This window comes from Sebastes fasciatus, chromosome 15 (genome assembly GCF_043250625.1).
Source record: "Sebastes fasciatus isolate fSebFas1 chromosome 15, fSebFas1.pri, whole genome shotgun sequence".
Lineage (NCBI taxonomy): Eukaryota > Metazoa > Chordata > Actinopteri > Perciformes > Sebastidae > Sebastes > Sebastes fasciatus.
This window is the reverse complement of record NC_133809.1, coordinates 5,420,498-5,439,515: the sequence shown is the minus strand read 5'-3', so window position 1 is coordinate 5,439,515 and position 19,018 is coordinate 5,420,498. Positions and strand designations below refer to the sequence as shown.

General features: G+C 40.3%; 2 protein-coding genes across 3 annotated transcripts in view; one reads left to right on the top strand and one right to left on the bottom strand.

Moving 5' to 3' along the window:
• The window catches only part of loxl3b (lysyl oxidase-like 3b), a 372,166-nt gene that overhangs the window by 115,226 nt on the left and 237,922 nt on the right, over window positions 1–19,018 (bottom strand). The window lies entirely within an intron of this gene.
• The window catches only part of rab11fip5a (RAB11 family interacting protein 5a (class I)), a 31,532-nt gene that overhangs the window by 4,928 nt on the left and 7,586 nt on the right, over window positions 1–19,018 (top strand). For both annotated transcript variants that reach the window (XM_074661052.1, XM_074661051.1), the window contains exons 2-3: window positions 13,910–14,421; window positions 16,476–17,064. In XM_074661052.1, the coding sequence (XP_074517153.1) occupies window positions 13,910–14,421; window positions 16,476–17,064 (1,101 nt within the window). The remainder of the gene's footprint in view (window positions 1–13,909; window positions 14,422–16,475; window positions 17,065–19,018) is intronic.

The following is a 19,018-nucleotide window of genomic DNA, read 5'->3' as shown; positions in this document are numbered from 1 at the left end:
GTCAACAGCACATGACTGCACAGTTTTGCGGCGTTATAAAACTATGTTTTCACTTCAGGATGATTTGTGGTTTTGGGCTGTTCCCAGTAACACCCTTAAAAGTAAAGGTGTGTGATTTGTGTTATCTTTTGACTCTCATGATAGAGTAATAATAGGTTCTTCAAGGTTGTTATTTAGTTTAAGGTGAGCTTTATTTGCATGGTGATAAAACCTAGAAGGTAGGGATGAATGGTGGCAGTAAAATAGGATAATAAAAGTGCCATCAATTAGCTGCTCAGGTGAGATGCAGGAAAGAAAAACAGGTGATTTTTAAAACCAGCTCAACTCAACACAAACAAAGCAACAACAAAAGGCACAGATGACCACATCATTTTTCATTTCAAGCCTGGGGTTTTCTGTGGTAGTCTGACATTTAGTATTGCAGAGGTTGAGGACTGAGCCAAGACTCCTTCACTTTACAGTTTCTAATATTTATAAAGCCCTTTAGAGGAGGTTGGGGGCGTCACAGTGATGTAGAGCTCTGGGTCGTATATCTCAGCAAATGGAGATACGTCAGGTCGAAGTGGCTCTTTTCTTCTGAACCTCTGGCGTGTTTTATTCTCCCTAGGATTCATCAGTTTCCACACCGTGTACTTCTGAATCAGCGTGTTCCAGTCATAGTCAGTGGAAATGAAGGATGAGGTTTAAATTTAGATGTGGTTATGGCGGAAAAGATGAGTTTGTTCTGCAGGTGAGATGATGAAGAGAAAGTGATGATTAAACTAGTGAGGTGAGGACTTGAGGCGTGAATCTTGTAGCCTTTCCGAAACCAAAAACATGAGAGCAAAAAGTGTAAGAAAGAGTGTTTATCTGCTCTAACATAAGCTGCAAACTTTAGCATGCACTTCTAACTAGCTTACTACCTACAGTTGTAACAATGTGTAACTTTAAAGGAGCGCATCATTAATTAATTACATTAATTTGTGGGGTTAAAGGTTACATTAGAAAAGTAAATAGCATATTAACCGTGTAGTATTTCCCCCACTATGTGGAAGCTGCTCCTGGATGCTATCAGAGTTTAGGCTAACATTAACTTTCCTTTCCTCTACGGGCTAAGCTAAGTAGCCAAACCGGTTTATGTTGGAATGAAAATTACTTATAATTGATGGCTAATTAGCGCTACATGGCAACACAACAACAAGGCTGTTTCTATACAGTATGTCCATGTCTTCTACATGATCATCAACTGGTGAGAATGCTGAGTTTATACCTGGGACATGTTAGCTTTAGCCTCAGTCTTTAGCATGATACCCCTGTATTGAGTATATCCATCAAGTGCATATTTAACACCCCGTTCACAACGCTTTAAAACAAGTCAGCTTGAAACATAAAAAGTAAGTCTGCTGGATACAGTTAGCTACGGCTAACAAAATCTGTTAGCGATAGTCAGTGGTGTAGTGGTCGTTGATGAGGTGGGTGTACTACTAGGTAGAGATGGGTGGGTTACAGAGGAAGAAGTGGGTATACTCTCTTTATATATATTCTAATGGCTTTTTGGCTGATAGGTGGGTATACTCCATATACCTAAGTATACCCTCCACTACACCACAGGCGACAGTTGTCATTTCAATCGGTAAAATCAACGGTCGCTGGCTGTAAATTAACTATACTTGTTCATGAACTTATTAAAATTTGATGTGAGATGCATAATGAGTAGTTTAGGACTTGAAACACAAAGACTTGTGACTTGCAAAACAATAAATTTGTCCCACCTCTTAGTTGATCAACCTTTGCGTAATCGTTTAAGTAATTTATCCAGCAAAAATGCCAAACATTCTCTGGTCCACCTTCTCAATTGTGAGGGATTTGCTGCTTTTCTGGATTTGTATATACCTGTAAATTAAATATACTGTATACTGGTTAATGGTTTTGGACTGTTTGTTGAACCAGGCTATTTCAAGAAACCACCTACGGTTCTGGGAAATTGTGAAGGGAACACATTTCCCCCTATTTTAAACTAAAATAAACTAAACGATTAATCGATTATGAAAATAATTGTTAGTTACAGCCCTACATAAAACACCAAATCAGTATCCTGGATTCTCTTCCTCTACCTTTTTGTTGTAAGATAGAAAAATTACCAATGTTATGAGCATAAGACACAGTTTATCTTCACCAAATTTGCAAGGAGAGCAGCAAAACAACCACAAGAATGCTTCATTGTCCCAGCATGTCTAATCTCTATTCAGCTATTTCTTCAGTAAATGAAGGCAGAGCAGCTGCCATTGAATGGGTGGCATGGGAGGATGCAGTGGCCGCGGTGTATTTGCATGTTGAGCTATCGGTATAGAGGAGATTCCCGGAAAGGTGGGTGTTGGGTGAATTCCCCTGCAGGGTCTGTCAGGAGGAAGCTACAGAAACACATGCCAAATCAACACACTGTGGACTAAAACTAGCAAGCAACCCACGATATAACCAAAAAAATGTAATTTGCGATGCTTTTGCTGATTATTGAAAATGTCGTACACAATATTTCCTTCATAATCAAGTTTCTTCCCAAGAGAGTGATTTAAAGTTTCAGCTCTTTTTTCTGCAGACCAGGGATTCTTGGTTGAGTGGTTCTTGCAGCGCTGACATAGATGTTAGATTTGGTATTTTATAAGCACTCCTTTTTATGCCATTTCTGTCTCAGTTTCACATCTCGTTGTGTTGTTTATCTGAAGGAAGCAAAGCTCTGATGTTGTTTCAGACGAGCGAGAGTTACCGAGGCAGGCCGGAGAACTGAACCTCCATCTGCTGAGTGAGACTGTGTGTGTTTCTGTCTATGTGTGTGTGATGTACATCCAGAAAAACCCTCTGTTAAGAGCAGGCATGCTTTCAGTAGCTACTGCCGAGAGAGTATATGGTTTAATGGACAGTAGAGGTTACATAACAGAATGACCGGACAGTCTTAGATAATGTAAATGTGCCTCAGCTTGTTGAAAACAAGGAGATTTATCAGATTAACTTCAGTAAAACACATTCTATAGGTAGCAGGATATATAGCTGCCTACATTTTACTCATATATATATATATATATTCCTGAGTCATGTAGAGGTTGTGTAGTTGCATCACAAATCTCCCATCAGCCTGTCTGGCATCATCATGGCGGTACAGTGAAGCAAAGACTAGGAGAAGACTCATGGAAATGACTGCTGTGGTAGCTAGGTCATTAGCCAGCATGCTAATGTAAGCAAAGCAGCCAATGCTAAGGGACGCTAAGCTACCACTAGCTTCTTAAGGATTTAGCAGTTGTGTAAATGTTGTAGGGAGTTTTAGCTGACCTGATATACATTTTATCTGACTGTTAACTCCGCAGAATAATGATTAATTTCTCCTTAATTGATTCCAAATGCACTTAAAATTATTTTTATTATTAATGGAGCATACATTTATTTATTTTTACCACACTCACCTTTTAAGCTTTAATGTTTACTTTAAATTAAAAAATGAATCATTATGTCAAAAACCCAAATTTCTCAATGTCATAAAAGGAAAGTGGCTTGTTGTCTTCATCTTAATTTAATGTCAAAAGAAGCTTTAATGGCTTTTTCAAATGAAACCCTTTAAACCCTTTGACCACAAACAGGTGATCTCTATTTAACTAATTAGGTGGCTATTAAATCCTACTGACTGTACTAGTCATGATTTAGGTGTGTCATAATGAAGGGAGTGAATTAGAGGTCAAACAAAAAGTATTTTTTATTTTCAGAATAACATTGTTTCTTTTTGTTTTCACACAACTATTATTAATTTATCAGAAGATAAAAGACCTGGCAGGTAACTGCACCTAAAAAACTTTGTTTGTCTACAAATTTCAGTTCATCAAAACACTATCGGCTGTTAATCAACTGTCTTTAACCTTCAAAATGCAGTCTTATAAGCTTAATTTGACCTAAAATGACGATGTAACAGACCAGTTTCTCTCTCTAGAGTTCATCCTTTCTTATCTTTTACTTTAAAATTCAGGATTCTGAAGCTTTAATTATTTTAATTCGCTACATGGCTATAAATTACTGAAAAATGTGATATTGGAACCTCTGCTGTTTTTAGCTGTTTTTTATTATTAAATAGACTAATTCATCTTGATGTAGTGGAGAAAATATGGACATTTGATGGATACAATGATGTGGTTTGGTTTGTAGTGAAACTCAGTGAGTTAGATATTTTATTAATGCGTTTATAAAATGTCAGCTTGGTTGCTGTAGCTCAAATCCTTCTATATGATTGCCAGTTCTGAACGCCTTTTTAGGCTGATCTCACTTTAAAGACTTTTAATGAAGAGATTTAGCACTGGTTCTTGTACATAAATCTTCTAAAGGCATTACACTGTAGTTAAAAGATTAAAGTCTGCTCAAATAGAGAAACAGCCACAGTGCATTTAGTCTCACATAGCTCGACAATTTTGCTACTTTGCAGACAGAAGCATCTGGACACAAAGTTAACTGGAATCTGCCTTTTGTAATGCAGAAATTGGCCTTGACCTTCACAAAAGATGGTCTCTTATAATAACAGCACAGTCCAATAGAAGGAAAGTTGAATGTTGTATTATTTGTTGTAGCATTTATAAGCAAACGGATAGCAGCGGCCTTGTTATCTGGATGTAGCTGCAGCTCCTACTTCTGTTTGTGGTCATCTACTTTTACTCATTGACTCATTTTAATGTTGTTTAATACTTAAACAACGTCCACCTAATAATGTTTTTCACAGGTGATCAGTCAGGTATTTTGGAGGAGGATATGCAGGTATTTAATCTTCATCATGTGTTGTTTTATTGTGACCACAATTTATTTTTTGTATTTCTCTTATTTGTCCTGTGATTAGGAGAAATAATAGTGTCATCCTGTTGAGTTGACAAAATAATTATCCTGTGATCACATTATGTTAAGATCACAAACTTTACTTAAATACTTTGATTATCTTGTTGACATAACTATATGGTGATCTCAAGAAAACCAGCGTGTGTTATGAAGAGCAAGAATGAAGTTAGTCATCACAAACAATGTTCAACTGTAATCAACTACTACTGTACATATTTTGCTTAAAGCGACATAAAAACTTGGTCTGTTGGTGTTTAAGAGCCACACAACTGACTACTAAAACATTTGTATTTGTACAAGTGCATTTCTTTCTAGCTGATCCGTCCTCTCAGTCTGCTGAGGATTGGTAGCCTTTGTTTCTTTTTTTTTGTTGTTGATACAACTTTGACTTACTTTTCACAGTAAAAGAACAATTTCCTTGGTTTTCTATCACTGTGGAGCTGAGGAACTGTGGTTTGAAGATACAATGCTCGGCTGTGTGAAAGTATTGGGAGGGAAGTTGGTGGTGAAGTTAGAGCTCATCGCATCCAGATGTGGAATGTGGTCTGGGTCTCGCGGCCCGTCTGCTTCTTCTGCTGAAGAGGCAGGAATCCAGGCCACATTACCAGCATTACCCACAGTGCTCCTGGACGGTTTGTTGGTTTACATGATTGATAGTAATGGGAAGTGTCCACTTGATTATTCAAATGAAGTAGCACCACTCACCTACCTTGCATTCTCTATAAGTGGCTTGACACACTAAGCTGATAATCTGCCACTGTTGGGTACTGACATTGAGCGTCTTCAGATGACCGTGGATTGTAGTCTTTGCAGTGCGCTCGACACTGTTGACTCTAGTGGGACCTTGCTGGTGACTGTTTTGCTGAATCAGCATGACAGCTCTCTGAATGGCTATTGTTTGTGAGTTCCTATTTCTTGGGACAAAACTGACCCAAGGTGGTGGACATAGTCACTGTGACGTCACCCATTGGTTTGTGTACTGCCATTTTTAAAGCCTCGAGTTCGGCATTTTGGCCATCACCATCTTGTTTTTTTTGCAACCAGAAGTGCTAAGTACAACCAAACGCTGATTAAGACATTTTTAGTCCACCAAAAAGGTTATAATTAACTTTCATGAACTGAAAACACTCAGTGAAAGGGTTAAACGGACAACTCCTACACCAGACAACGCCGTGGTAGCAACCTGTCAATCACAAGTTAGCCACGCCCTGAAGCATCCTCTGCTTTATGGTCTATTTCACTCTAAATGAACATCATGCTGTATTGAAGAAGACTTGAAACTGGTGATTGAGACCATAAACTCATGTTTACGATGTTTACTGAGGTAATAAATCAAGTGAGAAATAGGCTCATTTCCTCATAAACTTGTATACAATCAGACTTCTTTTTGCAACCAGAGGAGTCTGTCGGTCGGTACTTCTGTAGGTCCAGACTGAAAACTGATTGATGGATTCCCATTGAATTTGGTACACATATCCACGGTGCCCAGAAGATGAATCCTACTGACTTGCGTTATCCTCTGATTTTTCCTGTAGCACCATCATCAGGTCAAAATTTCAGTTTGTCCAATACTTTAATTTATGGCCTGCAAGATTATGATAGGATGCCAACACTAAATTAAGATGTTGAAAATGGTAAACAGTATACCTGCTAAGCATGTTAGCATGATGATGTTAGCATTTAGCTCAAAGCACCGTGCTCTGCCTCACAGAGCTGCTAGCATGGCTGTATTTGTTTTGTTTTGTAAAAAAGAAGGGTCTCAGAGCGATATAACCTTAAATACCAACATGTTTGGTGAGTAAAGTGCGCTGCTAAATCCCACAGCTGACACAGATCCTGCGCCCTTGGCACCAGTTTTATTTCAGAGAGTCTCTTCTGTGTGTCTGTGATACCACCCAGGCTCCCAGAGCCCCACAGAGACTGAGTACTTGCTGGATAAAATAGGTTGATAGCCTACTTGTCTTGTAATTTCAGCCCCGTCCTGCCTTGAAGGGTGGTTTCTAGGGATCGACTGGTTCCACACAGAAGACTTTGTAAGCCGAAGCCTAGAATAAGACGGCAGCTTAGAGAGAAAATGTTCCTATCTACTCCTCAGTGGATGAGGGAGATGGGTGGGTTAGATGAGGAGATGGTGTCATACAGGGATGGGGTGGAGTGTTGTGATTTCCTGTTTTGGAAGATGGGGAAGCAGATATGCAGTCATGCTCTGCAGCTCTGGAATGAGACTGTTTATGAAAAATGACATCTGTGTAAACCCCCACAAATTCCAAAAAAAACAGGCAGAACATTTGGTTATGAATATTGTTGTGACAGTGGGATGTTCATGCGCTTTTCAGTGGACGTTTATAACCAAAAGTGCGGTTCAATACCAGCACAGTGGCCTTGTTGAACTACGCTGTGTGGGATGGTGCTTTGGGGAAACTGGGTCCTCTTCGGTAACAGACTGTTCTCAGCCTGAGTACGTGGGCTTCGGCTGTTTTCTGTCTGTGCTGCAGTTTCTGTATTTAGGCCTCATGTTACTTACGTTTACAGTTGTTGATGTCAGGCTTTCTCATGAGTCACATGACCCACGAGCACAGGTGCATATACGTAAATAGGCCTCTAACTTTTTTGCATCGTCTTTGAAAAACAAAAGACGGTTTGTGTGTCAAGAAGATATCTTTTGAAATGTTCTTAGTCAGCAGAAGCTTTTTATGTGAACAGTTTTAATGTAAGTCAGTCTGCCTAATGCCGGGTACACACTACACGAGAATCAAGCCGATTTTGGGCTTGATTCCCCCCTCCAGACAATCTAAAGCAAAGCCCTGATATTTTGATGGTTCTAAAGATTATCTTTCCAGATATTTCTGTGGTGTGAGGTATGTGAAGAGTGTTTTTTACATCCCCTGATCGGCTCGCAAATATTAAACCATGTTCAATATTTACGATCAGATATCCAGTTGTGTGTGGAGGACCCCGAGGACAGCCGATGACGCAGTCATGAGGGAAAGAATGACAGCCAATTGAGAACCAAGCTGACTGAAGCGGAAGGACAACCACCGCCGTCATGGTGTCCGTGGCTAATGCATGAGCTAATGCAAAACGTGAAGCATAAAGTAGTAGTAAGATGGAGCTCAGAAATGGAGGACCAACTTGTTGATTTGTGGCAACAACACAAGTGTTTATTTAACGTGTCTCCATGACTTTATCCGTTATTTTTCTTTGTGAATTTTCAGTACAAAGTAGTGCAAAAACTAACATCGCTAGTTCTTCCTGCCCGTCGTCCATTTGTTAACACTAAAGTTGGGACTCCTGTTGTCCATGAATGAATCTGTTAGTGTGCGGTGTGCTGTTTTGGCCAAATCGTTGCTCTCCACACACTATAGGAACAAAACTGTTGAATTTAACATAACATGTCGTTATGTGTGGGGTCTCACACATTTTCAACATCTGTTAAGATTTGAAAAATCTTTAAGTGTGGGACAGCCAAGTCAAATAAATACCAAAATCTACTAACACAAATGTACATAAATCACAAAATTGCAAGTTTCTGCTCCATGATGTTCTCAAAAAACAAAAATTAGAGCCTAGGAGAGAGACTTCCTTCATGAATAGTGTCCTAAATAACAATCCGTGCCTGGTCGATGGTATGATGACAGTAGTAGTAGTAGCTGTAGGTCTGCAAAAGAAAACCCCTCACATAGCTCCGAGGTTCTGTGTTTGGAATTTGAGCCCCACCTTGGCTGCAGGGAGTTGGCTGCCGAATCAGGAGGAGGACTGATACTATTGTTGGAGCATCGATGTGAAACTGGAGTCCACCTTACAGGCATGTGAGATAGAAGCACTGGTTTACTATTTTGGAGACTTCAGCGAGAGCCTGCTCAAAAATCTTTGTGTCTCCGAACATAAAAAAGAAGACACGACAGACTCAGACTTTGTTTACATGTAGATTGATAATCCGGTAACAGGATTTGATTTAATGAAATGCTGCAAAGTAAATATCTGGATTAGAATAAATCAGCCTCTGTTAAATTGATTTTTATGCAAATACCACAGCTTATGTAATGTACTAGCTTCACGGGAGTGTCACTTGCTCCGCAGTAGTCTGAATGATGAGTGGATTAGTTAAAACAACATTTCTCACGTGTGCTCATGTGGTACATTTCCATTGTTGTCTATTTATATGAGACGTAATGTTTGTTGTTCCTGTGGAGCTTTAAAAAGCATCAGCATTCCTCTCTCTCTCTCTCTCTCCTGTGCTCAGGTCTACACCTACTGTACTTGTTATTTGTGGTTCTCAGAGTGTTTGTCTGCTAATTGTTTTCACTGGCATTCATCTTGGGTGTTACCGTGTTTTCAGGGCTGAACTTGAGGTCTGTGTGGCAGGAGGATGAGGATTACATAACAGCCTGTGCTGTGAGTTATAGGACTTGTGTGTGTGTTTTGTTTTTTTCGTCCTGCAGTCTACAATTACACCAATGTTTTTCTTAGAGAAAGGAACATTCCTCTCTTTTCCTGTGAAATCAAACAACAACTGTACATGTTGGAACTGAACAGGACTGGAAATAAGGGCACTGGGTTCAGATGACTGTAAGGCTGATGGCCTTTTATTAACTATCAGGAGGTCAGTCCTGTTCTGACCAGTGAATGGATCATTTTCTCAGACGACAATTACTGAACAATATTTTGTATTTTTTAGTGTTTTTTTGTTATATTTCTTGCTTTCATTTTAAATTCGGAGTAATGTTTTTGTGTCGCTAGAAGCCTGGCTGCATTGTAGGTACGGCAAGTAGCATTTGTTTATGAATCTTGATGACATTGGTACTACATTTTGTTTACAGTTCAATTGTCCAATACTATTTTATTTGCAGGATAATAACTAAAATGGCATTCTACTCAGCCTCACGTGTAGTTTGAGATTGATGCTTAGTTTAGCATGCTGACATTATGCTGTTGGCAATATGCGAAAATCACAAGTTAGCATGTTATCATAATACATAAGTTCAGTATTATTTGATATTTTAATAATATGATCCTATCATGGTATCGTTCTGAATTTTTGTTTTTCAAAATAATGATTCTGAGCGAGCTGTAGGTCTAAAATTAGCAAAACAAGTATTTAAACCAAGATTCTCCTTTGGCGGCACCTATGGTGATAAGCGGTGATAGCAGGTGTGTTTTTGGATCTCACTTCCTAGAGATCAAAACAGTGCTGCCTATGTGATGTCAGTCAGTTGACTGTTGCTTTTGCAGTTTCATCGTCTGTTAATCATCGCTCTTTTCTTTGTTTGTTCGGCCATATTAACCATTTACCTGCAACACTAGCAGAGATCAGAAAAAAACAGTAGTACAAAGTTGAAGTCTGTTGCGTTAGCTCCGCCAACAGTCTCTGGCAGACCAACCACTGTTGGGTGATGGAAAACATAACTGTGCGCTGCTTGTGATTTTTCCCGGGATTGTCGCCACAGACACCCGGTTCGTAATACTGCAAATGCAAGGGCTTTCATCAGTGAACCATAGGCTCAATCACCATTCTGTTTCCTCACTCAGCGATAGATAATGACTCATCAGACGTTTATTTAAATGAAAATCTTTGAGATTATTACTTTAAGTTTTTGTCTGACACGTAATGTTATAGTTTGGTCTCGTGCATCTCATACTTTCAACATCAGTTTATTATTTATAAAACATTTGCCATATCATTAATAAATCTGTATTAATATGTTGATAATGATTCTACATCACCGAGCCCTACTCTCCTACTAAACTTTACATACTAACAAGCTAACAATGCTAACTGTGATCATGATAACAACCTATTGTTGGCATGTTAACATGCTACAGTGCTAAATGTGAACAGTTGTTAACAGGAATGTTAGGCACAGTATTTGCGTGATCTTTCAGCTGAATCCTCTTCCAGTGAATAGTTGGGTAGTAATCATTTTTGCTCACAGATCTGCAAACCAATGTAAAAGGATTTCATTAGTTTTTTAGTTGGTGCATGATTGTCCAAATGCTGTTTTCATAAACTTTTACACTCTGATAATAAAACTGAGGAGGATAAATGAAAAACTTTCATGGAATTGATAGAAAATAATGGCATCTTTAAAACACAATATTAATTCACAGCATCAGTTTTTAAAATCACGTTTGGTTGAGCCAAAAGATCAGCACCAGTCTGACTGGCCGTTGAGTTCAGTGAACATCTACAGTCTTTATTTAGAAGTGTTTGGGTTGTGCCTCGTGTTCATTTTCTGCCTTGCTGAGTTTCTGCAGAGTCATACTGAAGATTTACAGAAAAAAAGGAGGAAATCTTGTGGAGGGGAAATAAAGAGCTCTCTGGTTTCTAAGATAGCTGTGCAGGTTCCTCTCTCAGATCCTACACACATCAGTGTTGCTTTAGTCTCTCGTTTTCTTTCATGTAGTAGCTTTCATATCTCGTCTTTCAGGTTTAAACCTCTGTTCTTGTGACTTTACTTCAGTTTCCATAGCATGACATTTAGGTTTTGTTGTTGACTCAACAGACCGGTACATTTTTAGTTATTCATGAAGCTGAATTTAGGTTACTGAACCTCCTCTAACTCCTCCGACATCCTGTTTTATATTTGTGCATTAAGAATTTCACAACCACCTAAAGTTATTACAAAGTCAGCTACATTTATTATTGTTAAAGACAGTTTAATGTTGTCATTTAAACTGTATTTTCAGCAACAATTTGGTAAAGATGTCTGCATTTGCACATCATAGCGTGTAGCATTGTAGCTGGTCTTCTGTGTCTTCTTGGAGCCCAGCTATACTGTATAACCTACATGTATCAGAAAAGCATTGTGAAATTTGGGCAGGTATGTCACGCACAGCCTCACACTGCTTATTTATGAACACTAGAGAAAAGCACTGTGGTCGAGGTGTGAAGTGAAAATAGCCCAGCAGCACAGGAAGTGAGAAAATAAAAGCAGGTCTTGGTTTCAGGTCCAGTTTTCAGTCTTCCACCCTGTGTGCTGATAACTTCCCATTGGCAGAAAGAAACACATGTTAACTGGGGGAATTTTTCTCACTCATATTATTTTTTTTAAAACCGGTCACAACTGAGCAGATGAAACTTTCCCATGAGTCATGGTGTGGTGACCTTGTTGGCGCTGTTACGCCCACCGGTGCACAGCGTTTCTAAGAACTGCTCCTCTGTGCCCGTCCAGTAAAGGAGTTTACGGTTGGGGGCATTCTGTTTTTCAGTCTTATTTATGTAGGACACTCGGTTAAATCAGAAACAAGCATTGTTTTACTTCATTGTTCTTGCTAACCCGGTCTGGTGACAAAAACAAGAGGCCTCCCCCAAGGTATTGTGGGATGTCTGGCCACCCTTGTGGTATTAGTTTGACACAGACACACTTGTACCCTGTATGAGGACAGATTAGCCTCATTCATCATAACAATACAGCCATTCACATTATTTCATGACCCCACAGTGAAGTGTTTTGTCAGTTAGTTCTTAAATTGTAAAAAAAAAAGAAAATGTGTACATTTGTATTTTAATACTTTTACACACTTTTTTTTATTATTATGTAACCATTATTACACTGAAGAATTTAATATGTTAGTCCATTTTTTTTATTATAGAGTTGTGAAGTGGGACAGACCCACTGTTTTACCCGTTGTGTACTCCCATTTAAAATGTTTCTTATAACGATATCCTCAATGTTACTTAGCATAGAAACTCAGGACTGTAATGTAAAGATCCTGAAGGTTTATTTTATGGTCAACTTTTTCTAACCTTTGCTCCTGAGAAATCATGTTTTGTTCATCATTTGGCAGAAAAGTATAAATACTACAATATCCAAGAACCTTGGCTGCTGTTGCCATGGAGAATAAGCCACTCAGAGAGGCGTTAATCAGAGCGGTGATGCTTTGTTGTTGCAGTTGGGAACAAAACACAGCGCCATAGTTTCAGAATTCATCCAAAATCCATCCATTTAAGATGCAGATTGTGTTTTCAGCTTTTCTCAACAGTGTAAACTTTAGCTTTCTCTTGCCGTTAGCACCGCATGGAACTGAATGTTAAGCTCTGTGATTGGATGTTTTTTGCTGAAATGCACCTTGAGAGTCTATTTTTTTTATGTACACAGACTTGTACCTTCGACTTTCTATCAAAGAACCAGATATTTTCATACGCAGTTGTTAGCCAGGAGAGTTTCATGCCGATCCAAGCTGTAGAAAGTGCTCCGACTGTGAGTCACCTCGCACCATCTGTCTATTGGAAAACTGTCTATAGGACTTTTACTTCCAAAACCAGGGGCACCCAAAAATATCTCCTCCCACTCCACAACTCTATCCAGGGCAAGGGACTTGCACAGAAACCCAATTCAGATATTAAAAGAAAGATACCAGAGCAAATATTTTCATTAGTGATCAATTTTTTCATTGTTTTTGATTAATTCATTAATCTCTTGAGCTATAAAATATCAGACAAGTATCAACAAGTGCAAATTTGCAATAGCTGTATGTGCATACATCCATGCATTCACACACACACACACACACACACACACACACACACACACACACACACACAACCTCACAACCTCACAAACACTTGACCTCCATACCAAAATGGCCGGTGAAAACTGTGGCCGCCAAAGGTTGAGGGAATTTTTGTGGACCGACCAACCAACAGAGCGAGCTGTAGAGCTGCTGATCACAGATACAAATGTCCATCACAGAGCCCAAGGTGGTGGTCGTGTCTAGAAAGTAACCCACACATTGCAAAATCTTGCAAAAACTCTCGCGAGACTTGCTGCCTGACGACCTATCCTCACATTAATTATTTGGGGTTAATGCCGAGGTGGTGGCTTAAAATTGTATGATCTGACCAACAGATTAAACGTTAAAGTTATTATGATATTAAACAGAAAAAAACAGCTAATATATAATTTCAGAAGCCGTAACTGACAAATGTTCTGCATTTTTGCTTGATAAATGACTTCAACAATGAATTGATTTTCTGTCCACCAATTAATTGATTAAATGACTAATTGTGTCTCTGCGAAAGTGAGTGTTTTCTGTTAATCTCATGTAAATGGATTGTTCTGTGTTGCAGGTGGTACAAGCTCAACTCTAAGACGGGGAAGAAGGAGAAAGAACGAGGAGACATTCAAGTCACCATCCAATTCACCCGAAACAACCTGACGGCTAGCATGTACGACCTCGTCATGAAGGACAAGGGCGCCTCCACCTTCGGCAAGCTGAAAGAGCGCATAAAGGGGAAGAAGAGATCCAGCGAGGAGGACTTGGCGGCGGCCGTCCTGCCGAGCGGTTACGGGTCCCTTCAGCGGATGCGGACGAGGCTGCCGAGCGACGGAGGCGGGGAGGAGGATTACGAAGACGACGAGGGGGGCGAGGCCCGGCGGAGCAAGATGAGGACCTTCTTCCTGAGAGGGAAGCTGAGGAAGTCGTCAGACACTCGTTCCTGCACATCACTCGGCTCGGAGAGCAGTGAGTCGTCATCACGGGGCGGGAGCCTGAGCCCCACGGCCGGCATCAGCGTGGTCGTCTCTGACCTCTCCAACTCACCCAGTAACAGCAGCAACCTGACGGTCGATAACAGCCCAGGTGAGAACGACTAGTAGAGATGCCGCGTTATCACTTAATGAAGAATATTTGACTATTATACCCACTGCCAGTTCATAGTCATCCGTCCTTTTCTTCAGTTGATGCTCGCAGGTTTGTGTTTCCCTTTTGGGACAACTCTGCAATCTTTAACAACAAAAACAACCATTTTTTGGATTAATCAAGTCAATAAAATCAACTTAAATGTCAAATAATCGTTAAAAAGCCACTCCATATGGAGCCAACTAATCCCTTGAATTAGGAGCCCAGATATAAAGTTTAATTAATCAAACCAATTATATCCTCTAAAATATCAAATAATAGTGAAAAATGCCCATCGTGACTTTTTACAGTCTAATGTGACATCTTAAAGGTCTTGTTTAGTTTGACCAATAGTCTAAAACCCAAAGATATTAAGGTTATGATGATATATGATGAAGAAAAGCAGCAAGTTGTCTCATTTGAGAGCCTTGAACCAGACGATGTTTGGCATTTTTTTCACTATTTTTGTTTGAAAAATTATTAAAATGATAAATCCATTATAGAAAAAAATTAAGGACTAATTGACTAATCTTTTCAGCTCTAAACTAATCTACTACTAACACTATACATTTCTATTGCAGAACTTGCTGGATAGTACGAGTAATTTATGTCAAATATTTCGAAATAAACCACTTCCTAAAAACAATTTGTGCCAGTGTTTGATAACGGAGAAAAGCAGTTTGAGAGGTTTTGTTTTTGTTCTCCTTTCTGAAGTTGCTCGTCACTTGTGTTTGAATCTAAAAAGGAAGCTCTGCTATTGAGAAAATGGATGGATGACTGTGAAATGGACAGGTTTTAACTTGTACGTACTACGGGAGTGGTGATTATAAAACAGGAAGATGCAACAAATACTGCAACAATTGAGCTTTTGGCAAGGAGAAACTGATTTCGCACTGAATAGTTAAACCTTTTGGGAATTTTTGGTTTGCTGAGAGTTAGATGAGAAGATTAATAACATTTTCCCATCGGTCCACAAAATATGAAGCTACAGCCAGCAGCCGGTTAGCTTAGCGTAGCAGAAAGACTGGAAACGGGAAATTTTATAATGAAATTTTAGAGATCTTAAGCCGGGCATACACTGCACAATTATAGAAATGTTGTTGTCTAACCCCTACTCCTACTGTACGAGTAGATCTTTCTGCGAAGCGAAGCCAAAGCTCACGATATTTGTGCTCACACTGCACAGTCCAATCGTCAGCCACGACCTGAGTGCTCACACTGTACGTCTAAAATAGAAAAAAACATGGCCCATTGGCCCCTGTGGGCCTTTCTGGCTGTTGACAGTTGTCAATAAAGATTTGTTTGAAACCTCTGAGGCAGGTAAAGTTTGTTTGCTAGGAGAGGTCTGGAGGATTGCACTAAAATGAGTCGTGCGGCTCAAAATTTGGGCCAGAAATGCGCTAAAATCGTACAGTGTATGCCCAGCTTTAGACACTTCAGAACATATTTTAATTTCTCATGTATTAGTGTGACATTTTCAGCTTTCACCATATGGTTTTGAATACTTAAGTGAATATAATGACATATTAATAGGGAGAAAATGCTGTGATTGTCCATTCACCTCTAACACCACAGTGTTGCTATAATCAGCTAACATGCTGAAATGTTGTTATGAAACAAACTGATAATGTGCCTGCGAATAATTAATTAACTTAGAGTGAAAATCCCACCTGTGAAGCTGCTGTGTTTTGTATGGACCTTATGGAGGCTGGTGCTCCCCTGAGGGCCATCTACATCATTAAATCACCTGATTGGAGAGATGTAGCCCTGTGAAGCTCAGAGCAACAGGTCTCATTATACTAGAAACCAATCACTCTTAACCTACTGTATGTCTGCTAGTGATGCTAATCCGTCCTGCTGTGAAAAATATTGTCAGTCTAAGCCATTACAAGGCTTTATCACCCAATTAAGCTGCCTAGTGCTACAAGTGTAAGTTAGTAAGGTCATTGATTATCTGCATCCTTTTTTCTCTCTCTCTCCTCTCCACTTCTTTTCGTTCACCTTGTTTTTTGCAGAGCACACAGACAACATGTCGCCCAAGTCGTCCTCCCTCATATGTGAGTTTGGTGATGAGCCCGATGATGAGCCCGGTGAGATCACCATCGCAGTGCCTCAGTTCACTGTGTGCGTTAACGGAAGCCATGCTTACAACGTCCAGCCCCTGGACCCAGGCTCAGGAAAACCGGCGGATTCTTTAGGCCTGGGACCGTTGCAGAAGTCTTTGCCTCTCTCCGTGTCTCTGCAGAACCTCAGACCTTCCGCGAACCTCCCCAAAAGCCCCGTCGGAGATGGGCGCCGCTGGTCTTTTGACAAGCCCGGCGAGGAGGAGAAGGCAGCCATAGCGGCGGCGCTGGAGAAAAGCGGCCCCATGCTGGGTGACGAGGAGGAGCAGTTGGGACGGGCTGCCTCCTCCTCCTCCTCCACCACGGCGGAGTCGGAAAGCCAGGGGAAAAAGCAGAGGAGGAACTTGTTCTCCTCTGGGAGGAGTGAGTCCGCGGGGAAGGGGCAGAGTCAGTCCAAGGATGAGTCTGAACAGGCCCTCGCCGCCACCGAGGAAAAACACAAGGGATGGTTTGGATCAAAGGACTCGCACAGCAAACCCAGGTGAGATACACACTGTGATCACAGAGATGACTAATCACACACTGACAGGCTCCTGTGTTACAGCATCAAACAGATGATGAATTATCATCTCAATATGAATATGGATTGAATCAAGAAGGTCAAAAACTGCTCAGGAGAGTTTGTAGCTGTACTGTTTAGATCTCCCTGCATCATCAGTCAGTGTCTTATTGCAGGTGGCTCTTATACTTTGGTTTTACTTGGCAGAAATATAGGCATGAAAGAATCAATCAAACAAGAAATTTATTGTCATTATGCAAGCATAACAAAATTGCAGTTGCTTCAACTTCAAATGGTGCATTGTTTTAAAAGACTTCACACATTAACAAGGAATAAATAAGGCACAAATGAGACAAAATATTAGTCATAAATATCAGTGATAAAAAGTTCAGAGTCAGATCAGTGCAGAGTCAAAATGAAAACACTTTGCGACAGCAATAAATCAAAGTCCGCTCTTCCCTGCATAGAAGTGGCAGCTCTTTAGACGAAAAAGATAAATTCGATCCTTTAGCAACTTAGTTTTTATATTTATATATACTCTGCTTTAATTTGTGCACTGTGAAACTAACCCAGACTACATAGATAACGAACCAAAAGTAACAATTTCACTTTGATTTGGACTAACCAAACAAACTCTGGCTTGTGAAAGCGCCCTAAGAATGAGTTACGTGCTGAAACTCGTCTTGACAAACAACAGTTTTTATCCATCCACCCAGCACTTCTGTGCAGCATCTCCAGCTATAGCGCAGGTTCCCAGATATGGCCGGTGAGCACAGGTTTTCATATATTCATCTCTGCACAGGCACAAAGGTACTACCAAACCTGGCAACCTCAGTGTGACGACAAGAATCCAGGAAGTCACTGCGCCCAACTGTTGCTCTCTAAGAAATAATTAAAGCACCTAATTCCCCCTTTAGTGCTAATTAATGCTTTAACCATTTTAATGATTCAGCAGTTGGTCGGTATATTATGGAACTTTGGACAGAGCCAGGCTAGCCGTTTACCCCCGTTTCCAGCCTTTATGCTAAGCTAACGGCCGCCTGGCTCGGGCTGCTAAACACACAGACATTAGGGCGCTATCGATCTTCTCATTTGACTCTCGAAAGATAAACCTATTTCCTAAAATGTTGAGATATTCCTTCAAAGGGTATATCTGTTGTGTACCAGAGTTCTCCAATACAACGTTCAGAGTCTATATTCAGAGAGGTACAATTATGTTCAACAGTCACATCAGAGTAGTTGTTTTCCTTTTCACTTCCTGTGCACCAGCATGGCTGCTGGAAGTCGCCTCCAGCTCTGCACACATCCCTCCTCAGCTCCTGGTCTCAGTCTCTGGTTACAGCAGGTATCTGCAATGCAGATGGAGGAGGGGAGCTGCTCCGGTGAAATTAGCTCCATCAAGCTGTAGCCGTGTGCACGGTTCACTGATAATGTCAGTTTCATTGGAAAGATGATGATGTGAGCTGGAACAATATTTGTTCTCTTACAGATTTTGTGTAACTGTGTGTGTGTGTGTGTGTGTGTGTGTAGGTGTGTGTGTAGGTGTGTGTTTCGTCAGTGCATTGGTAATGTGTGTGTGTGGGCAGGGAGAAGGGGAGGGAAGAAACCCCCCATCCAATTTTATTTCCACTTCTAACACAAGCACATTCTTTAGTGGGTAATTTATCTGGAGGGTGTCACCTGCTGTACTGTACTCCCTCTGGTGCTGCTCTCTGTTCTGTTGAGTGCATTGCTCCTACAGTTTGTATTGGAGTCTTATATCAAATTAATTTTTAATTCAGGTCTTAAAGAACCCTTAAACAGCTACTTGTAATTTTTTTTTTCGTTGAATTACCCGACCAAGACCAAAAAACAACAACAGTATCGTAATGTTTCTATACGCTGAGCGTAAACAAAATATTGGACTGATAAGCGGCTGCTGATTGAAGCGAGGTCA